Here is a 21,239-nt window from a genome sequence, read left to right as displayed (position 1 = left end):
CCCTGATGAGGGGAGGCACTGACCCTGGACAGGGGTTGAGGTCTTCAACTAAGAAAAGATCAGATGTTAAGAATGGGAGAACGGGGGACGCCTGGGTGGCTCAGTTGGTTAAGCAGCTGCCTTCGGCTCATGATCCCAGCGTCCTGGGATCGAGTCCCACATCGGGCTCCTTGCTCGGCAGGGAGCCTGCTTCTCCCTCTGCCTCTGCCTGCCATTCTGTCTGCCTGTGCTTGCTCTCTCCCCCTCTCTCTCTCTGATAAATAAATAAAATCTTAAAAAAAAAAAAAAAAAGAATGGGAGAACGCAGGGCGCCTGGGTGGCTCAGTGGGTTAAGCCTCTGCCTTTTGGGAGTCCTGGGATCGAGCCCCGCATTGGGCTCTCTGCTGAGCAGGGAGCCTGCTTCCCCCTCTCTCTGCCTGCCTCTCTGCCTACTTGTGATCTCTATCTGTTAAATAAATTTAAAAAAATTTTAAAAAAAATGGGAGAACGGCCTCAGCAAGAAGTGTCGGAGAGTGATGGATAGTCCAAATACTAAGAAAGGTGGGGAAAGAAGGTCAGGTGTGAGAGGGGCCGGAGGTGAGAGAGGAGGTTGGGGCTTGAGGGCAAGGGTTTGAGTCCAGGAAGGTGAGAATAGGTAAATGCAGGACAGGACTGAAGAGGGACCTGGCAGAGAGGAGTCAAATTGGCTGCTTTTCAGCAAATGATATCTGTAGGCTCTGATGTTTATGGTTGGTTACTCTCGCGGAGAGTGGGGTGAACAACAGCAATTACTCTCTTCAGCCTGCTGGGCAGGGGCTTTCCTGTTTGGGTCAATTCCTGAAGGAGTTTGAGTTGTTCTTGCTTTCAGTGTCCCATTCCCCTGCCAGCTGTCCCTACTCCAGCCCAGACCAGGTGTTGCTTCTGGCCATGGTCCTGACTGGAATCCGGTGCTTCCCCAGCCGCTCATGTGGCTTGAGTAAGGCTGAGAGGATAATGGTAGGTCTGAAGGATGATGGGGATGCTCACATATGAGTCTTGGTTTTATCTCTAGGGAAAAGAGAGAGGGGAGTAGAGGGTGTGTTTGAGGAACGTGATCATTGCAACAGCTGCTAGAGGGATTCACTAAGGAACCTCCAGGTATTCTGAAAGGGATTGTCCAGCAGCTGTGAAGTCTCAACGGAAGGGAAACATCAGGAGGGTTTCATACGTCCAGCCGTGCTTCTTGTCTGGGACTTCCCGAGACTCTGAGAGACCTGCCTTCTCTATCGTAGTGACTGGCGAAGACATGGTGGCTGAATCAATGCACGCATCAGCGAATGACAGGGTTCAGATGCAAGGATAAAGGGGAAAAGATCGCTGTGCCCGAATTGGCGGGAGCAAGTGTCTTTAAACACAGATTTAGCCCTGGGCGTGGGAGTGGGGTGATGCCAAAATGTTCCTGCGCTCAGATGGAGGATCAGGAAATTGAACCACAAATTAGCACGAGCTGAAAGATGAGAGCATTTGATATACATGTGCTGTGAGGACTCCGTAAAGATTTCTTGATATCTGCCCTTTGCTGTGAGGTTTACAGGAATAAAAAAAAAAAAAAAAAAAAAAAAAAGAGTATTTCATCAGGTAGGAAGGAAGTGGAAAAGGTAAGAATGGCACATAAATGGGCCAGAAAATTAGATTCATGAGACTTCTGAGTTCTGCTTTTGTCTAAGATATAGAAAGCTAAACACATTTAAAATAGAACTCAAATCATACTTAGGTATAGAAATACCTAGACATTTAACAGAATGTGTGCAAGAATTGTATGCTGAAAACCACAAAGCACAACCATAGAAGAAATAAGTAAGTGAAGGGCAAGACTATGTCCATGGACTGGAAGACTCAGTATTGCTAAGATGCCTAGTTCCCTTAAAACTGAGCTATAGATTTGATGGAATCCCTATCAAAGGCCTGACAGGCAATTTTTTTCTGGGGGGTGGGTGAGTGGGTGTAATGAATTGACAAGCTGATTCTGAAATTTATGTGGCAATGTAACTAGAACAGTCAATGCCCATTCTTTCTGAAAAAGAACAGTGTAGTTGAATTACTCACGTCATCTGATTTTAGGGTTTGTTATAAAGCTAAAGTGAGTAGTCCAGGTGGTGTGGTGCTGGTGTAAAGAGACATTTTGATCAATGGAATAGAAAGGACAGTCAAGAAATAGACCTAACTGTCTATCGATTTTTGACAGAGACCAGGACAATTCAATGCAGAAAGGATCATTCTTCTCAGTAAAGGATGCTGGTCAGTTGGACATCCATAGGCAAACAAACAAACCACAAATCATATCTCATAGCACAAGCAAAAACTAACTGGAAGCGGATCATAGGCCAAAATGTACAACCCAATGCCATGAAATTTCTAACAGAAAATATTGGAGAAAATCTTTGTGCTTTTGAGGTAGGAAAAATACTCAGCAGAACACAAAAAGCACAAATCATAAATGAAAAATCAATACCTTGGACTTCAGCAGCATTAAAATCTTAAAAAAAAAAGATTTAAAAAACACTGTCAAGGGAAAGATAAAACAAATTACAGGCTGGAAGACAGTATCTTCAGATCACATCTCTGAGAAAAGACTTGTATCCTGAATATATAAAGAATTCTTATAGCTCAATAGTGATGATGATACTAATCAATGATTAAAAAATAGACAAAGATGTGGCCTCATACTTTGCCCAAAAAGGGTATACCGGTGGCAAGTAAACAGTGAAAAGATGTTCAACATGGTTAGTTATTATGAAAATGGAATTAAAAGCATAATGAGATATTGTCACAAACTTATTAGAATGGCTTTGCCAAACCCTGACAATATGAAGTCTTGACAAGGATGCAAAAATGATTTAACCATTTTGCAACACAGCATGGCAGTTTTATCAAGTTAAACACACATTTACCACATGACCCAGCACTACACTCCTAGGATTTTAGCCAAGCGACATGATGCACAAGACCACACCAAATATGTGTACATGAATGTTTATGGTGGCCTGTTCCATAATTGCCCCTAACTTGAAACCAATCAAATGTTAATCAGCTGGTGAATGGATAGAGTATGTGTGGTTCAGCTGTACAATAACATATATTCAGCAATAACAAAACATGAATTACTGAGAAGTGTAACTCCGTGTGTGCTGAATACATTTTGATAAGTGAAAAAAACAAACTCAGGGCTGCATACCATATGGTTCCGGGAATAGGACATTCTAGAAAGGGTAGGAAGCTGCAAGAACAGAAGGAAGATTTCGTGGTTGCCAGGACCTGAGTTTGAGAGGAAGAGATTGGCTAACAGGGGCATGAGGGAACTTTCTTGGGGGTGATAGAAGTGTCCTGCATTTTGCTTGTGGCCGTTGTTACAGAGATATATGAGTTTGTCAAAATTCACAGAAGTAGACAGCCAAGGGGGTGAATTTTTGTGCATGCAAATGATATGCCAATAATCCTGACTTTATAAAGCAGACCATAGAAGGGACCTACAGAATGATTTTCAGGTGGCCTCAGATCCTTCTTTTCCTGGACCATTAGGTCAAGACTGAGCAGCTGGCTTTCTGAGTGAAGGGTCTTGTGTTTATCATTAAACCATCTCCAAGCACATTCCCTGTCCATGCATATACACAGTACATGTATGTAAAGTGAATAAAAACAAATCAGTAAGTGCTTGCAAGGAACCAGAGTAGACTCTGATGATCTGTGGATTCTTGTGGGCTCTTCCAGCCTCTCCAGTTACTTCCCCAGCAGGACTCTACTTCCTGCCCCTGGGAATGCCCCACCTCCCCCAGCCCATCCCTGATTCACCACCGAGCCATTTCATGCTTTGGTGCCTTTGTCCATGCAAGTCCCTGTGCCTGGATCATCCTTTAAGGGCCCACACCTGTGGGGAATTAACACTACCACCCCCCGGAACTCAAGCAAATGTCACGTCCTGTGTTGTCCCGTAGGTGTGGATGGGCACTAAATAATGCCCGTGTGAGCATGTGCACACAGGAGGCATCCACTGTACAAAGGAGGATAAACTTAAGCAGGAGATTGCAGGTGGAAGAGAATATTCTCCCTCAAGTGGAGAGCCCATCTTCCCCTCCTTGCTACGAGGATAGTACTAGTTAGTATTTGCGAGTGCTTATTGTGTATCAGGCTCTATTCTAAAGAACTTTGCCTGTGGAAGTCCATGTTACCCTCCCAATAACTCTACACACTATTATTATTTCCATTTTATAGTTTTAAGAACTGAGACACAGAGGGGTTATGGACGGGTGTTTGCACACAAAGGAGCTAGGAAGGAGGGACTTGGAAGTCCGCTGCTGTCATACTACAGGGATGCTGGCCTGGAGGGAAGGACTAGCAGGGGCTGGTTGAGGGTCCAGCTGTTCCCCATCCCTCACAAGGCTGAAACTAGGGTGTGGCAGGTGCTGTAGCTGGAGGAGGGTCTGAACACAGTAGTGAGGACTCTGCCTTGGATACTGGCCAGCCCCAGCCATGTGAGGTCACTAGGGCCGATGGGAACAGTAGGGCAGTCTGGCCTCTCAGAGGTCTGGGATCCCCAACCTCTGACTGCTGGGAGGCAGTGGCTGGCTCCTCCTCTCCCTTCCTCCCCAACCCAGCAAAGCCTCCCTGAATCATAAAGTCAGACCCCAGTCCTGACTCTTTCTCAATCTCTAGGAGCTCAGTTCCTGTGGGCAGCACTTGACGTGCCTGAACCCTCTCTTTCTGCAATTCAAGGGACAGACGAGATCTTGCACAAGGTACCCTGGGCCTGCCCTCTGTCAGAGAAGGCTGGCATGGAGTCCCTCTGGCTGCTTATCCTGGTCGCCATCACAGGTAGGACCCTGGCCCTCTGCTGCCCAGGCAGTCTCTCCTTCCCCTCCTTGAGTATATGACGGGCGGGCAGGTGGGCAGCACCAGCTTGAACTATAAAGGCAGTTGAAATCCGCAGCATGTTCTGCACCCCTCTTTTCCCCCACCCCACATTCTTTATGCTCTCCCTCCCTCCCCAGTATGAGAGCCCATGGTCATACTCTGTGTGCACGTGGAAGTATAAGGGGCTAGTGGATTCTGGCCACATGGGAATGGAAGGAATTCGGATGGTGGCGTCTCAGGCTTGAGCTAGTAGTGGGGGTACGTTTTGGGGGGCATGGGTACAGCCCCTAAAATTATGAACCGCTAGCCCCAGAGGAATGGCAGGGTGGGAGGGAAGAAAAAGGAGGAGGAAAAAAACCCACAACCAAGCATGTACATCTTCAGGGTGCCTCTTTTGCTGATGTGAAGCTCTTCTTGTCCTCCATCCTGGAAGGGAGGTAAGGGGGCTGAAGATTTCAGTCACTTAGTTGGAGGATTAGCACCCTAGATTCTTGCACGTAACTACCTCTTTTTACTGGGGGAAGGTGCCTCTTATTCCCCTAAAGCAACAGGCAAACCTGGAGAGAGGAGAGGCTGTCCCAACAGAGTCCTGATCCTGAGGCTTATTAGCTAGGGGTGGAGTGGAGGTAAGCTGAGAGGTTTTATGGAGGCAGAGGGATGGACAGGGTGACAAGTGGAGGGGACACTATTCTCATCAGGCCTCTCTGCTTCCCAAAGGCAGGCCACCTGCCCCTTAATTTTGTCTTCCAAGTTTCTGTTACCATATGGTTGAAGATGGGGTAAGGGAGGACCAAGAGAGGGGAAGTTGAGGCAGAGGGCTCAGGGTGATTTCTCAGCAGCCTCTGTCCTGGCAATGAACTGTGCTCTAAGCCTATCTCCCCTGCCCCAAGAAAGGCCCAAAATAGCAGCCTCGTGTCTCCCCCAAAATAGCTCTGAGATGAGTCTCTCCTGAAAGGGGAACAAAGCCAAAGAAATAGGGAAGCCTGGAGCAAAGAGTCAGAAGGAGATGCAGAGCCGGTGTCGGTGTGGGCAGCTGCAGAGTAAGCAGGAATGGCCAGGGTGGGGAGGGGGTATCCAGCCCTGCTCCCTTGAGGTGGAGAGGGTAGAGGACAGGCCTTGGTCCTATATTACAGGGAGAAAATGTGTGGACTAGAACTGGATGGAACGTCTCTATTTAAATAGGCCCAGAGAGGGTCAGTCACTTCTTTAAAAATGCCCAGCAAGTCCAACAGTGGTAAAGCCAGACCTAGGACCTGGGTGTCACCATGGGGTATACACCTTCTCCCAACTCACATAAGAACCTGAGCTCCTTAAGGGCATGATTTCTATCTCTTTGTTCATTGCACACAGTGGGCATTCAATAAACATTTGGTAAATGAACAAAGAGTGAAGGAACTTCTCCTCCCCAGAGTTGTCTGGAGCCCACAACACGACAGTGTTCCAGGGTATGGCAGGCCGGTCCCTGCAGGTCTCCTGCCCCTACAACTCCTTGAAGCATTGGGGAAGACGCAAAGCCTGGTGCCGCCAGCTGGAGGCAGGGGGCCCGTGCCAGCGGGTTGTTAGCACCCACCGCTCATGGCTGCTGTCCTTCATAACGAGGAGGAATGGGAGCACGGCCATCGTGGACGACGCTCTGGGGGGCACACTCACCATCACACTGCGGAATCTTCAAGCTCACGATGCTGGCCTCTACCAGTGCCAGAGTCTCTACGGTGATGAGGCTGACACCCTCAGGAAGGTCCTGGTGGAGGTGCTGGTTGGTGAGTGTGTGGCTGACTGCACCTCTGGCCCACCCTGTGCTGAGACTATGTCTCTGATGTCTGGGAAAACCCACTGTGCGGGTCTTGCTCTCCCACTCAGGGCCACGGTGATGGTCGTGCAGGTTGCTCACTGCACAAGGGGGCCGTACTTCAGCCCTGGCACCTCCCTCCAGGCTGTGCTCCCTGGGGCAGGTCTGCATTGCTGGCAGAATGGTCCTGGCCTCTAAGTTTCACAAGGCACCTAATGAGTTGGTTGTGGTCCTGCCTCCCCAAACAGCTTTATCCTTTTGGCATCCGGTTAGGATGTGAACACCTAGCCAGTCCTTAAGGAGCAGGAGGAAGTTCATTGACTCCCTTACCCAATTACCCAAAGGGCCTGCCAACATAAAGAAAGTGCCAACCTGGTGCAGAAAACAGCCCGAGGAAGGGGTGCTGCTTGTGACCCCGGGTGATGTGTTTGCCTCTCTGGGCCTCCACGTCCTCATCTTTAAATGGAGATGATGTTTGTCCTGCTGTCCCCCATGGGGCTCCTGAGAGGCACCCATGAGGGGACAGGGTTAAAAGTGCCTGGGGGTGAGTGACAGCCCATGCCCCAGCCTCCTGCTGCTGAGCTACTTGGGGTCCTCATTCCAAACTTGACCGGCAGCAGGGTCCTCCCCACCCTGAGCTTTGCACAGGGAAGCCCTCCAGGGAAGCCTTCTGCCTGTGTCTTCAGAACACTGTGTGTCCCAAAGGAGAACAAATCCGGGGGTACGAGACCCCTTTTGACTCTCTCCTTTCCCACTCCCTCCCCCACAACATGGCCCCCTGTGGAAATGAGCCATTTGTCTAAGGTGGGAAGGAGAGGGGAGATGGATTGCCCCCCCACCCAAACCCCATGTCCACCACTCTTTGATGTGGTGGAATGAGGGGGAAGGGGGTGAAGGGACACACATTTTCAGCCCTATCAGGGTCTAAGCCTCAGCCAACTCCCAAGGGGGTGGCCAGAAAATAGTATAATCACCGTCCTCATCACCATCCAGAGCTGGTGTGGACAGCTTGAGAATTCACATAGAACTTTCAAATATATCCGTCTACTCACTTGACCTTCCCGAAGACCTTGTGTGATGGGAGGGTGGGAGTTACTGAGCTCCAATGAGATGCTAAGCACCAGAGAGTACGCTCTCACTCAGTCCTGCAAAACTACCAGAAAGAAGGTGTTTCTATTTAGCCTGCTTTACAGGGCAGGAGCCTGGGGCTCAGAGAGGCTAATGACCTGATCTGTTCTGGGCCAGCACTCAGGAGGCCTCACCACACCCAAAAGGGCTCTCCCCTCTGCCTTAAGGTGCCTTAAGGAGGAGGGCTAGAATCTCACAGGCACTGTCCCCGACAGACCCCCTTGATCACCTGGACGCTGGAGATCTCTGGATTGATGATGAGTCCAAGAGCTTTGAGGATATCCACGTGGAGCCCAGCATCTCCAGGTACAGAGACAGGTCTCTCCCGGGTCTCTGAGCAGATCTCTGCCCTGCAGAGCCAAGGCATGGAATGCAGGCTGAGGTCCCAGAACTAAGGACAAATTCAAAGACAATTAGAGCGTGAGAGGACCTGGAGATGATTTTTTTGTCCAAACACTCCTCCAACCAGCCATTGTGTATTGGTATGGTCATGCCAGTTGTTAAAATAATGAAATTCTTTTTTTATACATACCAGCTGCTCTAAGACTCCTGAATGGCCAGCCCCCCATTCCTCCTCTGGCCACCCTTGGACCTGGCCACAGTTTAGCAATAATAAAAGTTTTAGTACAAAGCCGAGACCCCCAGATACCTGCTCCTTTGGTGGGACCAGAATCAGCTCTGATTGGTTGATACCTGTGTACTGGTGTTGAAATATTGTTACCATGACCACAGAATACACGTGTGCACCCTCCCATACTATACCACCATGTACAGGAAGTGTTCAAATGTGCTTAGCAGGTAGAACCTGGTTACACGCTCGCCCAAGCCCACCAAGCCTCATCCCAGGGATGGTGCTGGGTGGGGAGCTATTCTAGGCCTCTGACAGCTCCCAGTGTCTCCCTGTTCCTTCGCCGGGGGGCAGACCTCAGTGTGCAGGGCACCCCAAGGCCTCCCTCATGTCCTTGTGTCTCCAAGGAGTCTCTCTGAAGAGGAGATCCCCTTCCCACCCACTTCCATCCTTCTCCTCTTGGCCTGCATCTTTCTCAGCAAGTTTCTAGCAGCCAGTGCCCTCTGGGCTGCGGCCTGGCGTGGGCAGAAACTGGCGACACGCCCGGCCAGTGAGCTGGGCCGCGGCCACGACCCAAGTTACCAGCTCCAGACCCTAACAGGTGAGTACGAAGGGCACAGTGGTGGCTGGAGGTGGACCAGGCAGGGGTGGCGAGGTGGGGCTCAGAGGCGCCGTGTGAGCACTCGGTCGGTTGCAGAGCAGAGAGACACATGAGAGAAGAGGACCCCGCGTGAGACGAGTCCCAGGAGAGGCCTGCTGGAACCCTCCCAGCCTGCACACTGGCCCCTCGGCCACCCAGACTCCTGGTTCTGCTTTGGCAGAAGGCCAGCCTACCCATCCCCTGCTTCCCCTGGGCCTGGGAACAGAGGGGTGTGTTTGTGTGTGTGGGTGGGGGAAGAACATTTGCCAACTTCTGGACACCGGACATTAAATACTCTCACAAATAAATCCCAGACTTCATGTTTAATTGGATGGTTTGGGGCTCCGTGAAGGCCTCTCTCTTGCTACGGGGCTAGGAAATGAATTTGGCCAAGGAGGAGATAAAAGGTCTGACCTCTCGGGGTCTTGGGTCTTAAGCTACTGCATCCCCCCCTTTCTTGCAGGCTCCACGCCGCCCATCTTTGACATCTTGCTCCCTTCCCTAGATTTAGTGACTGAATCCTGCCTCCTCCTCTGGGATTTCTCTAGCACCCAGTCTGCTCCCCTCTCCTCCACTTGCCTCCTGCCCCTCAGAAGGATGATTCTAGGATTATTGCTGCCCACCCCTGCACCAGTCCTTCTAACTCCCACCTGACTCATCCACTCCCTGTCCCCGGAGTATTGCTTTCCTGGTGTTACTTCCTGTACAGGTGAACAACCAGGGCTTGGCTTAAACGTGCAGCATACCAGAACCGGGAACTACTGGGCTCATCCCCCCAGTACACAGAAGGGAAACTGAGGCTCAAAAGGGAACAACATCACCTCAAGTCTCCAGCAGAGCCTAGAAATCCAAATTTTGCTTGGTGTTCAAGTGGACCTTCCCTCTAGCTCAATTTTACTCATTTATTAATTTACTTATTTAACAGATATATTCTGTGCCTTATATCATTCTAGACGCCAGAGACATGACAGTGAACAAAACAGATAGAGATTCCTGCTCGAACCACAGGCTAATGGGAGGGGAGGGGAGGGGAGACAGACACAATAAATAAGTCAGCAAGACAGTACGTTACAAGATAAAGTGCTGAGGGGATGCTTGGGGGGCTTAGTCGGTTAAGTGTCTGTCTTTAGCTCAGGTCATGATCCCAGGGTCCTAGGATTGAGCCCCGCATTGGGCTCCCTGCTCAGCAAGGAGCCTGCTTCTCCCTCTCCCTCTGCCACTCCCCCTGCTTGTGCTCTCTCTGACAAATAAATTAAAAAAAAAAAAAAAAAAAAAGATAAAGTGCTGAGGAGCAGATGACTAGGCACACTGGGAGTATGAAAGGGTCAGGGGTGATGTCATTCTAGAGGGCGTTAGAAGGAACAGCTGGAGAAGCCCTGGGAGGAGAAGAGGAAGTGAACCAGGAGGATATCAGGGGCTGAGGACTGGGGCAGAGGGACAGCCAGGGTAGCTCAGGAACCCTATCTCTCCCCCAAACACAACACACCATATAGCTACGAGAGAGAGGAAGAGGATGGAGAGTTGCCCAGAGGGGGGTGCAGGAAGAGGAGGAAACGAGGTGGTCCCATTCTTTGCCTTGGCTACGTGGAAGCCCAGGAGCCCGTGTGGCCAGGGCTTTGCCCCCTACCATGGGCGTGGGCTCCTGCGGTTTCTGATTGTGTGGAAGGTCTCCCAATGCAGCCCTTGTGTCTAGCTTCACATCTACACATCACTCCCCGGAGCCAGCCCAGCCCCGCCCTGTCCACTCCCCGCAGAGGCTGCTGCACTGACCCTGCCCCCACCTCCAGGACGCCTGTCCAGGCTGTGTGTCTCTGGTCTTCGGACCCAGAGGCATGTCAAGCTTCCTAATCATGTTGCAGGCCCTCATCTCCTTCCCGCAGACCCGAGGCACAGTCTAGCACCCAGGAACAAGCCTGTCCACCTGCCAGCACCAATGCCGACAAGATGGCCAGGGAGGGTCCCCCGTGCATGGTACTGGAGCGTGCTTGGTGCTCGCCTGCTCTTGAGAGCTTGGCCTCTTCTTTTTCTTCCTCTGCAACATTTTAGCATCCCCTTCGGGGTTTGGATCACCACTGGGTTCCCCTGCCTTGGACTCGTTGGGGTGCACACTGGACTGAAGGGGGTCAGTTAATTTTAAGTTCAAATTTTCAGCTTTGCCTCTTACTCAGGAGCCCGAGTAAGTTCCTTAACCTCTTTTTTTTTTTTTTTAAGATTTTATTTATTTATTTGACAGAGAGAGACATAGTGAGAGGGAACACAAGCAGGGGGAGTGGGAGAGGGAGAAGCAGGCTCCCCGCTGAGCAGGGAGCTCCATGTGGGGCTTGATCCCAGGATCCTGGGATCATGACCTGAGCTGAAGGCAGATGCTTAATGACTGAGCCACTCGGACGCCACATCCTTAACCTCTTTGAAACTCACCTATTAAAAATAAAAACAAACAAACAAATCAATCCTGTTTTGCTGGGGTTTTGTGAGGTTAAAATACCATTAGTGAAAAGTCCCAGGCCAGATATCTGGTGCAGAGCAGGTCCCAGATAAACACTGGCTTCCTACCTCTTCCCTAAGGTGTCACAGTCTGACACCTCCCTGCGGCCTTGTCACCTCTGTCCTTCACACCCAGCAGTGGACTGTATCCATTTTAGATACTTGGTTACATATCGAGGACAGGCCTCCTCTTCATGGCCCGTTAGTGTAATAACTTTCTCATAAGAAATCAAAGAAAACCTGATGCATATGGGCAGGACAGAGGTAAGCACTTGCATGTCACTCACGAGGCTGACCCACCTGTCCGATTTGCCCAAGATTTGCCAGTGTAGCACCACATCTGATGTTCCGGGGCAGACCCAGAACCCGGGGCAGAAGGGACATCGGGTCACCTTCTCACCACTCCCAGCCTCACACACTGTCCGGCTTTCTCAGGCTCCTGTTTCCAGGCCCCACTGGCAGCTCGCTTGCTCCTGAAGAAAGGAGGGAGTCAGAGGGAGAGGGACAAAGTAGAGAAAGGAGGGGAGAGGAAGGAGCGAGGTGGTTTCTTTAGTCCTTTTCTAGGTGTGATGCCTAGCTCAGGAGCAGCATACCCCTTTCAGCCATCCCCACCTTGCTTTCCCTTGTCTCTCCGGATAGCATTGCTCCCCCTGGAGTCCCAGGTCAGGAGGTTTATCGTCCACATTCAGCGCAGGGTCCCCCAAACCCCAGTTTTGCACAGGGCAATGTGAATGGTGGCCAGATGTTTCCTGTGGAGCAGTGGGCTTGTGTCATGGGAGAGGAACCTCCCAGTATGAGGCTTGGAGTTTACAAACAGCATCGGTCCATCTTCCTCTCTTGGGAGAGAGACACCTTTACTCCGGAAGGTAAACAGATCTTCTCGAGGGAGGGGGCCGGGGTGTTTAAGCAAGTCCCTCTGGAGCTGATACACTCTAACTTTCAAGACATGTTTGCTATTCGATCACACTGGAACAAAGCTTGATCAGTGCCCAGACCATGCAGATATGTGAAAATATCCATGGAGAATGGTCTCCTGACAGGCTAGTCCATTTGAAACAAAAATAATATGCTATAAGAAATGTCTGGAGAATAAGAAATCTTGTAAATTGAAAATACTAAGGAAACCAACACTTACAAGACAGTAATAGAAGGGATGGATGAAAAAGACAAGGGCGTCTTCTTGCAATCAGAACAAAATGGACAAAAAAAGTGGAAAACGAGAGAGGAAAGATAGGAAAATGTGATGACTCCATGAGGTTCAATAACCAACTAGTTAAGGAGTTCCAGAGAACAGGGGAAGAGGAAATGGGGTGTCATGATCAAAGGATGGATGTGGTTGCCAGAACTGGAGAACGGGGGTGCACGCTGCCAAGGCACAGTGAACGAAGGCCCACGGAGGGGGCGTGAGGTCGAGCAGTCGGACTGGACAGTCCCCTGGGAGCTCAGGCTCATTACAGACAGTAGAACCAGAATAATGCTCCACCTTCCTCATTCACAGCACTGCATCCTGGATTTTATCTTTGGAAGACCCTGAGGATTCGTTTCCCTCTCTCTCTGTTGCTTTCCAGTTATCACAGTCCTCCTCTCACCTCATTCCTTAGCCAGGACCCAGGAGCCCGGGTTCTGCCTGTCCTTGGGCCTTCTCACCCTGCCTTGCCCACCCCTACTGGCCCTCATGGTCAAGTTGCCAAGCACTGAACCAACCAGGCTTCTGAAAGTCACCTTATCCCCACCCATGGAGGGGCCCCCAGCGCCTGCCTCCCACCCCATGGCCACTGAGGGTCCCACGTGACTGTCTGAGGCAGACATTTCCTGCTCCCTGGGGAATGCTGTGTCAGTGGCCAGGCGAGCCCCAGAGCCAACATCTGCCTGACCCGCCATGGGCCCCAACCTGCTACTGCTGCTGCTCCTGGGACTGGCAGGTAAGGTTAGAAGGAGCTGCACCTTGGGCCCCCATACTGCACTCCAGGCCCAGGAATAACTGGCATTATTATGGCAATAGTAACTTTTGTAGGGCCCAGAAGGTGGACTTTCCATCCCTGTGCCCCTGTGGCAGTGGGTGGACTGGAAAGTTTCCCCAGCTCCTGCCCAGTCTTCCCACATCCTTTCCTTCCCTAGGCCAGGGCTCCATGGTCACCCTCCCAGAGGTGCTGCAGGCCCCCGTGGGGGGCTCCATTCTGGTGCAGTGCCACTACCGGCTTCAGGACATCAAGGCTCGGAAGGTGTGGTGCCGCTTCTTGCCAGAGGGGTGCCAGCCCTTGGTGTCCTCCACTGTGGATCGCAGAGCTCCGGGTGGCGGACGCATGTTTCTCACCGACCTGGGGGGTGGCCTGCTCCAGGTGGAGATGATTACCCTGCAGGAGGAGGATGCAGGCGAGTATGGCTGCGTGGTGGAGGGGGCCACAGGGCCCCAGACGGTGCACAGAGTCGCTCTGGACGTGCTCCCTCCAGGTGAGTTATCCTAGGCTGGCCATTGCCCTTCCCCGCCTCCACCTGCACCTCTTGGGGGATGGGGGCCCTTAGCAGGGGAGGAATTGGGAGGAGATATTTTTGACTGCTCCCCAGGGACCGGAAACCAAACTGGGTGAGCAGTCTGAGATAAAACAGCCAGACAGTGGGTCCCTCCCCCCTCCCATGCTAGTGGGTTTCTCCATTGGAAGGCATATCCTCCTTCCTCACCCATGGCCTTGGCCTCCTCATCCAGCATTTTCAACATACTTAATGCTATATTTTTCCTCTAAGAAATGTTTTAAAGGAAGTATTAATTGGCATATCAACCTGGAATTCATTTTTTAAATCTTCCTGTTTATTACTCCTGTTATAATGGGTTTGATGGCTTAAAATTATTGAATCCGTATTTTATTTAATTTTATGTCTTCACTGAGCATATAGTATGTGCCCCACCTCTAGGCAGGGTGCGTTCGGTGCCTGAATTACTCCCAGCTCATTTTGTTTTAAAAATGAGGAAAATGTCACTAATAGATTATCAGTATTGTCAACCCTATTTTGAGTCTAGAAAGTACTTTCTTTCGATAGGCTGCAGTTTTCTCTGATAGGCTACAATGTTCCAAGGTCTAAGCATTTATTAAAAGACAATTTTAAAGTAGAAGAAGGAATTTTCCTGAAAAGTTGGATGTTATAAGAAAAAAAATGTTCTGGAGGGAAAATGGCCAGCTGCCTGTAGAAGTAGAGACTGTTACAATCTTTCTCTTGTGGATGATAGGTCCTCCTTTCATTTTTAGGTCCTCCTTTCTCATGTAATTTGTGCCCAACCCCCAAGCCATGAAATGAAGAAAGGCATTTTTCCTTTTCTTGGTTTCCCCCCCACCATTTGCTAATTATTAGTGTAGACTAAGTTGTCATTAGTATCCCTCTCATCTCTGGTCCATGATTGTTAGTTCATACTGTAAATATGTTCCTGGTGGTCTTTGTCATCCTCTGTCCTCCTCCTTCCTTGACACTCTAAGGTCTAATAGCTCCAACTTGTAGGATGGGATGGGACAGGTGCTGGGACCCCAACAGCTGTAGAGGATAGATGCTCTGGCCAGCCAGCGGAGCGTGGCTTTCAAGGAGGGTATGGGTGGCTTAGTAGGCATCAGGAGGGCAGGTCACATGCAGCAAGATGGGAAACACGGCCTCTCCAGATCCTGGTTTGGCTTGAGGTGGGAGATAGGAACCATGAGCCACTGGGAATAAGACCCCTATCCTGAGGGTCTAGAAGGACCGGCCAGGTTCCCAAGACAAATCCTCAGGCCCAGAGAAATCAACCCTGAGTCCCATAGCCAGAGTTGAGTGTGTTGTAAGGACAATAGAAGCCTTGTCACAAAACTAAGACTTGAGCTCTGAGCAAGGCTCCCAGCAAGGGTCTTCTGGCTTTGTGTCACACTAGGGTTGATGCAAGAATTCCTTAGATCCTGAGGGCAGAGCTTTGGATGGGCTCATCCAGCCTGCAGGGTGTCCCATGGCTGCAGGTATATGGAGAAGTCTAGCAGGCTGTGCTGAGGCCCCTTTAGAGACCAACTGATGAGCACCAGGAGCAAGGTTGCCACTGAGTGGCACTCCACAAGAGTGGAGAACCTATTCTGGGGTGGGGTGGGGAGGCAGGCATAGATTACCCAATGGCTGATTCTGCATAGTCTGAGCAGACCAGATAGGCCAGGGGTCTGGAGGAGCAAGGGAAGGAAGGCAGGGGCAAGGGTTGGGATCTGGTGGTGGAGGGGAAGGTGGGTCTGGTCACTAACAGGTAAAGACAGAAAGAGACCATCCCTGATCTCCAGAATTAGGCCCCTAAGGAAGATGTCAAGCCCCATTTGTGTTACTTACTTGGGATCTCTGCTTCCTCAGCCCCACTCCCCCAGTCCCTCAGATCTCAACAGGCCTGTACCCTGCCCTCCATAGTTATATGCTCATTAATATTTCCTTCTGACTCAGCTCCTCGACTGAAAGAGAAGGAGACCTATAAGGCTGGGACTCTGGCTGGTGGCTCCTCCTCAGACACTGTGGGCAGTGCCAGCCCTGCGGAACCCACCCCGGATGCGAAGAGGTACAGATAAGAGCTGTATTTGGTGGCTGGGAAAAGGGTGGTGGTAGGCAGGGGAGTGAGAGATTGTTCAGAGCCCCAGGCTAACTCAAGGGGAAACCTCATGGTTCCTTCCACCCCTGGGGAACCTCTGATCAGACAGGAAGTCAGGCAGACCTGCCTGTGTATCCCAGTTCAGCAATGACCCCTTTATCCTGGTGGTCTTCGGCCAGGATAGCCTGACAATGTGTTTCTCTTCTGCCGTGCTTGAGTCTGTCCTCCTCATTCCATCCCCCAATTCCTCTTCTTGCAACCATGGCTCACCAAGAACAGCACCCTTCTCCACTGCTCTGGAGTTCCTGGTGAGCAGCTTCCTGCCTGGTTCAGTTCTGAGCTCGCCTATCCCTTTATGTCCTTCAGCATCCCCTTGATCTGGGGCGCTGTGGTCCTGCTGAGCCTGCTGGTGGCAGCAGTGGTGCTGTTTGCTGTGATGGCCAAGAGGAAAGGTAGGTAGCCATCCACCAGCCGACCCCAGCACAGCCCTGCTGGTAGTGTACCAGCTAGTCTTATACACAATGTCAGACTCTAGGTTTGTGTCCCCTGTAGGTGGGCTTGTCTGAGCTTTAGTAAGGCCCACAGGTCCTAGAATTTCCTAGACGAGGGGTGGACAGGGAGGAGGAGATTCAGTGGGAGCTGTCCTGGTGACAGAGAGGATTTGGACAGGGTGGACAGTGGGATAAACAGGTGACTAGTGGAGGTGAAAGAAGGGTTTTAGGAGAAAGGCTGAGTGTTGAGGCAGGATGAAGGGAGGTGGAAGCAGTCAGTGGGTGGGGAGGCACCTGGCAGGCTGCAGCAGATCTGGGGGGGCAGTGGGGAAAGATATGCTGGTAGGAGTGAGATGAAGGGTCTGGACAAGGAAAGAGCCTTCAGGGACTTCTGAAGGGAGGGAGGAGATGGGCTCTGAGCCAGGATGGGAAGCAGACTATGGTGTCATCCTCTGTCTTCCCAGGAAACAGGCTTGGTGTCCGTGGCCAACCTCAGAGCAGCGGAGTTCGGGGCATGGTAAGAGGCCTCTGCAGGCCCCCAGCCAAATTCCTCTTCCATCTGCCCAGTTCACTGAGAGGTCCCAGGATAGGGGGTGGTGGTGGAGAAAGACTGACACCCAGTCAGGGCCCACATCCTCTTCCTAAATGGTGTAAACTTTGTACCAGTTGTCTTCTACCTTCCCGCCTTGGTATTTCACCCTCCCCAATTTGGGAAGAAAGTTAGGCCTTCAAAATCTTCGAAGGGAATCCCTCTTACCCACCAACATACTCAGGACTTGAGAGATAGACCCAGGGTGATCCTGGGCTTCCCTTTGTGGGAACTGGAGTAGAAGGAGGCATTTTCTCTCTTTCTCACTTGCCTGCTTTTGTTACAGGCCTCCTCCTCTGTGGCCCACCACATCAGTAACTCTGGACTGGGACTTGATTTGCCATCAGACGTTCCATATGCTAGGCTCGACTCACCACCTTCCTTTGACAATACCACCTATAGTGTACCTTTTGATCCCCCATCAGAGAAATCCCCACCCCCAGCCCAACCCTCATCTCCCCCTCTGCCTCCTAAGGTACTAATGTGTTCTAAGCCTGTGACATATGCCACAGTCATCTTCCCTGGAAGGGACAAGGGTGGAGGGGCCTCCTGTGAGCCAGCCCAGGATCCACCGAACGGCCAAACGCCACCCAGTTAAGCTGTTCATCCTCCTGCACACTCAAGGAGAGCATCCCCAGAACTCTGTGCATCCAGCCAGCCAGCCCATGCCCTCAACCCTTAGGATATCAGAGAAGCTAGGGACTTTAGATTCTAACCTAATATCTTGGCTTTTCTGACCTGAAGTGAGACTTAAATGTGACTGAGGTGTCTTGGGAATCCCCCATGCTGGTTCCTCTGCCATTCTAACACTGAGTTAAATAAACTCTGAATGGTAATATATGAGCTCTTGATGTTTGAGGGGGAGGAAAGGGCCCGAGTTTGACTATTCCTATGGCATGGGAACTGAAGATTCTGGTCCAGGGTTTGTGTTGCATGATCTCCAGTCTGTTCTGCCAGTAGGGACAAAGTTTCATTCTCTGGTCAGAATACTATGATGGAGTTTGATTCAAGGGACACTAAGAAGCCTTCTTCAGAAGTATTTCCTGCCTTTTTCACGGTACCTAAATTAGAGATCCATTGGCTTTAGTCTAGAAACCTCTTTTGCCTTCTGCTCTGCACCTTGTAAATAGGCGGCATCTTCTGATGTGACAACACATGGGAGGAATGGGATCATGAGTGAAAGGAGACTCAGGACAGATGTGGTAAGAGAGATGGAGCTGAAAAGAAACAGGAGTGATGTTAAGGGAACATACAGAGGGTTGGCGGGGGGTAGGTGAGTGGGTGGATGGGGTAACTGGATGATGGGCATTAAGGAGGGCACTTGAACTAATTTGGGTGTTACCTGTAACCAATGAATCACTAAATTCTATACACTATATGTTAACTAATTTGTGTGTTACATGCAACCAATGAATCACTAAATAATATACTATATGTTAACTACACTGAATTTAAATAAAAAATAAATAAAACAGGAGTAAGATCAGAAACTGAAGTAAATCCCAAGCCTATCCCTTGGCAGGACCAAGGATTTTCAAGTGCCAGGAGATAAAAGACCTCTGCAGACATGTTTATCAGAGCTAGTTCTCAATTGGGTGGACATCTGGTAGCACTGTACTCTTTGGCCTGAAATCTGGAGCCTGGAAAGAGCCCAGTAGAGAAAAGGCATGGCATGGGAAGAAGGGGAATGAATGGTAAAGGTGTGGTCATTGCCAAGTGTAAATGAAAGCTAGTCCAGGCTGTGGGTGGAAGGGCCTTTAAGATGTCTGCCAGGATTTCTTATGAAACTGTTCAGTTTGAAACTATCAGCCCATATTGAGATGAAAGACAAATAGAGAGAAGGGGGTGCTTGGGAAATTATTATTTTTTTTTATAGTCATGGAGAGCTAGGCATAAAGTGTTTTTCACCATCTGGAGAGGCCCTGAGTTTGGTCTAGGTATCCGAGAAAGGACAGGCAGAGCAAGTACCCTGGGCTCCAGCTGGGTAGGCCTAGTGATGCTATTTTCAGGGAGCTCTGGCAGGATGTTCTGAGCTTCCCCTGATAGAGTCTCAGACTGTGACATAACACAAATTTACTTCTGTCCCTTGTGGAGGTGGCAGCTGCCCACCAATCAACTAAGCCCTTATTTTCCCTGGCTAAGATAACTGGGGACTTCCCTGCTGGGGAAGAGAGGCAATGAGGGTAGGGAAGAATAAAATTTAAAAAGAACCCGTCTGGGGAAAAAGTTACTGTGGTCTGAATGTAGTTTGAACTTTTTAGAGCCTGACAGAAGTAAAAGCATATTTAATAATACAAAGGAAAATACTAAGATCAACTGGCTGGTGGAGAAGAGGGAAGGAGGAAAGGGAAATACATTAATTCCATCAATGCTCATGGTAAAAGTCTATGAATACCAAACAGAATCTCTCAGTTATAACTGTAACTTCTGAGATGAAAATACAGATCTTCTAAATTTTATCATAAGAAACATAGGAAAACAAAGCAAATAAAATGCAGGTGACATGACAAGGCCATTGCTTCATATCAGAACCTTTGAATGCAGCTAAAGAAGTTCTCAGAGGAAAAGTCACACCCTCAAAAAGAATTAAGCATCTTACTCAAGTTGCTAGTTCATTTTAAAGGAGGAAAATTGTATAATACATAAATAAAAGAGCTTATTCTTTGAAATGAAATGAAATAAAAGAGAGAGTGTTAGCTAACTTACTCAAATAAGAAATAACAAGGGGAAAATAATCACAGATATAAAGACAATGAAAAATCAGAGTATTCTGTGTTCATGGTGTGCCTGGGGTGGGGATAATGAATGTAGAGAAGGCTGAAATAAATTTTTGGGGTGACTGAAATATCTTCTATCATGATTGTGGTAGTGGTATGTGGGTGTATATGTTTGTCAAAACCCATCATTAAAATAGGTGCACTTTCTTGTATGTAAATTACATTTTGATAAAGTTGATTTTTAAAAAATATTTGAAAGACCATGGGGGACTAGTTAAAATAATCTTAGAGAGGAAAATGTTCTTTAAGTTATTATACAAAACTCAGAAGCCATAAAAGAATTCATTGATACATTAAAACAAGAAAAGACTGATATCTTTTTCTCCACTAAAAAAGCACAATAAAGATAAAACTCAAAATGAGGAAAAGTTCTGCAACTTATACAAAGGCAGAGACCTCATTTCTCTAACTCCTACAAATCAATTAGAAAACAAATACTTAATAGGATATATACATATAGCTCACAAAATAGGAAATATAAACTTAGTAAAGATGTTTTACTTACTCTAAGGGAAATGCAAATTAAAAGTACATTGAGAACGATTTAAAAGAAAATGGTTGAAGAATTCAGAAAATACTTTCTTTCCCCAAATTTTTATTTAAGTTCTACTTAGTTAATATATAGTGTAATACTGGTTTCAGGAGTAGAATTTAGTGATTCATCATTTACATATAGTACATGGTAAAAGAGTACATTTTATAATGAATCTGGAAACTTACCTCATACTATATGCAAAAATTAACTCAAAATGAATCAAAGATCTAAAAGAGCTAAAACCATATAAAACCTAGGGGAAAATACCAGAAGCATAAACCTTTGCAATTTTTAAGATATAACACTTAAAGTGCAAGCAACCAAAAAACAAAACCCAGACAAATTATACTTCATGAAAAGATAACACTTTTGTGCTCCAAAATGATACTGTCATGAAAGTGAAAAGACAATTCACAGAATGAGAGTAAATATGTGTAAATCAAATCTGATAAGGGTCTAGTACTAGAATATATTTTTAGAAGCTTCACAATAAAAATATATGTAACCCCATAAAAAATGGGCGGAAGATTCCAAAAGACATTTCTCCAAGAAGACTGACAAGTGGTCAATAGGCTCATAAAAATGCTCAACATCATTAGTCATAAAGGAAATGCAAATCACCACCACAATGAGATACCATTTCATACTCACTAGAATGCCTATATCAAAAAAAGAAGCGGGGATGCTTGGGTGGCTCAATTGAGCATTCTCCTGGTTTCAGCTCAGGTCATGATCTTAGGATCATAATATCAAGCTCTGCATTGGGGTCCAGGATCAGTGTGGAGTCTGCCTGAGATTT

General features: G+C 48.8%; 2 protein-coding genes across 4 annotated transcripts in view; both read left to right on the top strand.

The window, feature by feature from the left end:
- Nucleotides 1–4,482: 4,482 nt before the first annotated feature.
- TREM2 (triggering receptor expressed on myeloid cells 2) lies at nucleotides 4,483–9,299 on the top strand. Of its 2 annotated transcripts, XM_059177900.1 has the most exons (6): nucleotides 4,484–4,827; nucleotides 5,251–5,303; nucleotides 6,276–6,626; nucleotides 7,999–8,089; nucleotides 8,759–8,952; nucleotides 9,049–9,299. In XM_059177900.1, exons 3-6 carry the CDS (start codon nucleotides 6,314–6,316, stop codon nucleotides 9,063–9,065), a joined length of 615 nt encoding a protein of 204 aa, XP_059033883.1. In that variant the 5' UTR covers nucleotides 4,484–4,827; nucleotides 5,251–5,303; nucleotides 6,276–6,313; the 3' UTR covers nucleotides 9,066–9,299. The 2 variants fall into 2 exon arrangements, with proteins under 2 accessions (XP_059033882.1, XP_059033883.1); XM_059177899.1 differs by lacking the exon at nucleotides 5,251–5,303 and having other exon boundaries at nucleotides 4,483–4,827.
- Nucleotides 9,300–13,278: 3,979 nt separating this feature from the next.
- Nucleotides 13,279–21,239, top strand: part of TREML1 (triggering receptor expressed on myeloid cells like 1) — a 74,861-nt gene continuing 66,900 nt past the window's right edge. The window contains exons 1-6 of one of the 2 annotated variants that reach the window (XM_059177894.1): nucleotides 13,279–13,397; nucleotides 13,594–13,926; nucleotides 15,907–16,018; nucleotides 16,415–16,500; nucleotides 17,004–17,056; nucleotides 17,415–17,955. In XM_059177894.1, coding sequence (XP_059033877.1) covers nucleotides 13,355–13,397; nucleotides 13,594–13,926; nucleotides 15,907–16,018; nucleotides 16,415–16,500; nucleotides 17,004–17,056; nucleotides 17,415–17,726 — 939 coding nt within the window. In that variant the 5' untranslated portion in view covers nucleotides 13,279–13,354 and the 3' untranslated portion in view covers nucleotides 17,727–17,955. Of the gene's footprint in view, nucleotides 13,398–13,593; nucleotides 13,927–15,906; nucleotides 16,019–16,414; nucleotides 16,501–17,003; nucleotides 17,057–17,414; nucleotides 17,956–21,239 lie in introns of those variants that run through there. The other variant, XM_059177895.1, reaches the window with a different exon arrangement.

Source organism: Mustela lutreola, chromosome 6 (genome assembly GCF_030435805.1).
Source record: "Mustela lutreola isolate mMusLut2 chromosome 6, mMusLut2.pri, whole genome shotgun sequence".
Taxonomy (NCBI): domain Eukaryota; kingdom Metazoa; phylum Chordata; class Mammalia; order Carnivora; family Mustelidae; genus Mustela; species Mustela lutreola.
Note: the sequence above shows the minus strand (reverse complement) of the source record. Positions and strands in the feature narration are given on the sequence as shown.

What these genes read in the sequence shown, in the direction of transcription:
- TREM2 (XM_059177899.1), top strand. Translation starts at nt 4,788, where the DNA reads ATGGAGTCCCTCTGGCTGCTTATCCTGGTCGCCATCACAG. An exon ending in TATCCTGGTCGCCATCACAG is followed by an intron (nt 4,828 to 6,275) that starts GTAGGACCCTGG and finishes TCTCCTCCCCAG; the next exon opens with AGTTGTCTGGAGCCCACAAC. An exon ending in CCTGGTGGAGGTGCTGGTTG is followed by an intron (nt 6,627 to 7,998) that starts GTGAGTGTGTGG and finishes TGTCCCCGACAG; the next exon opens with ACCCCCTTGATCACCTGGAC.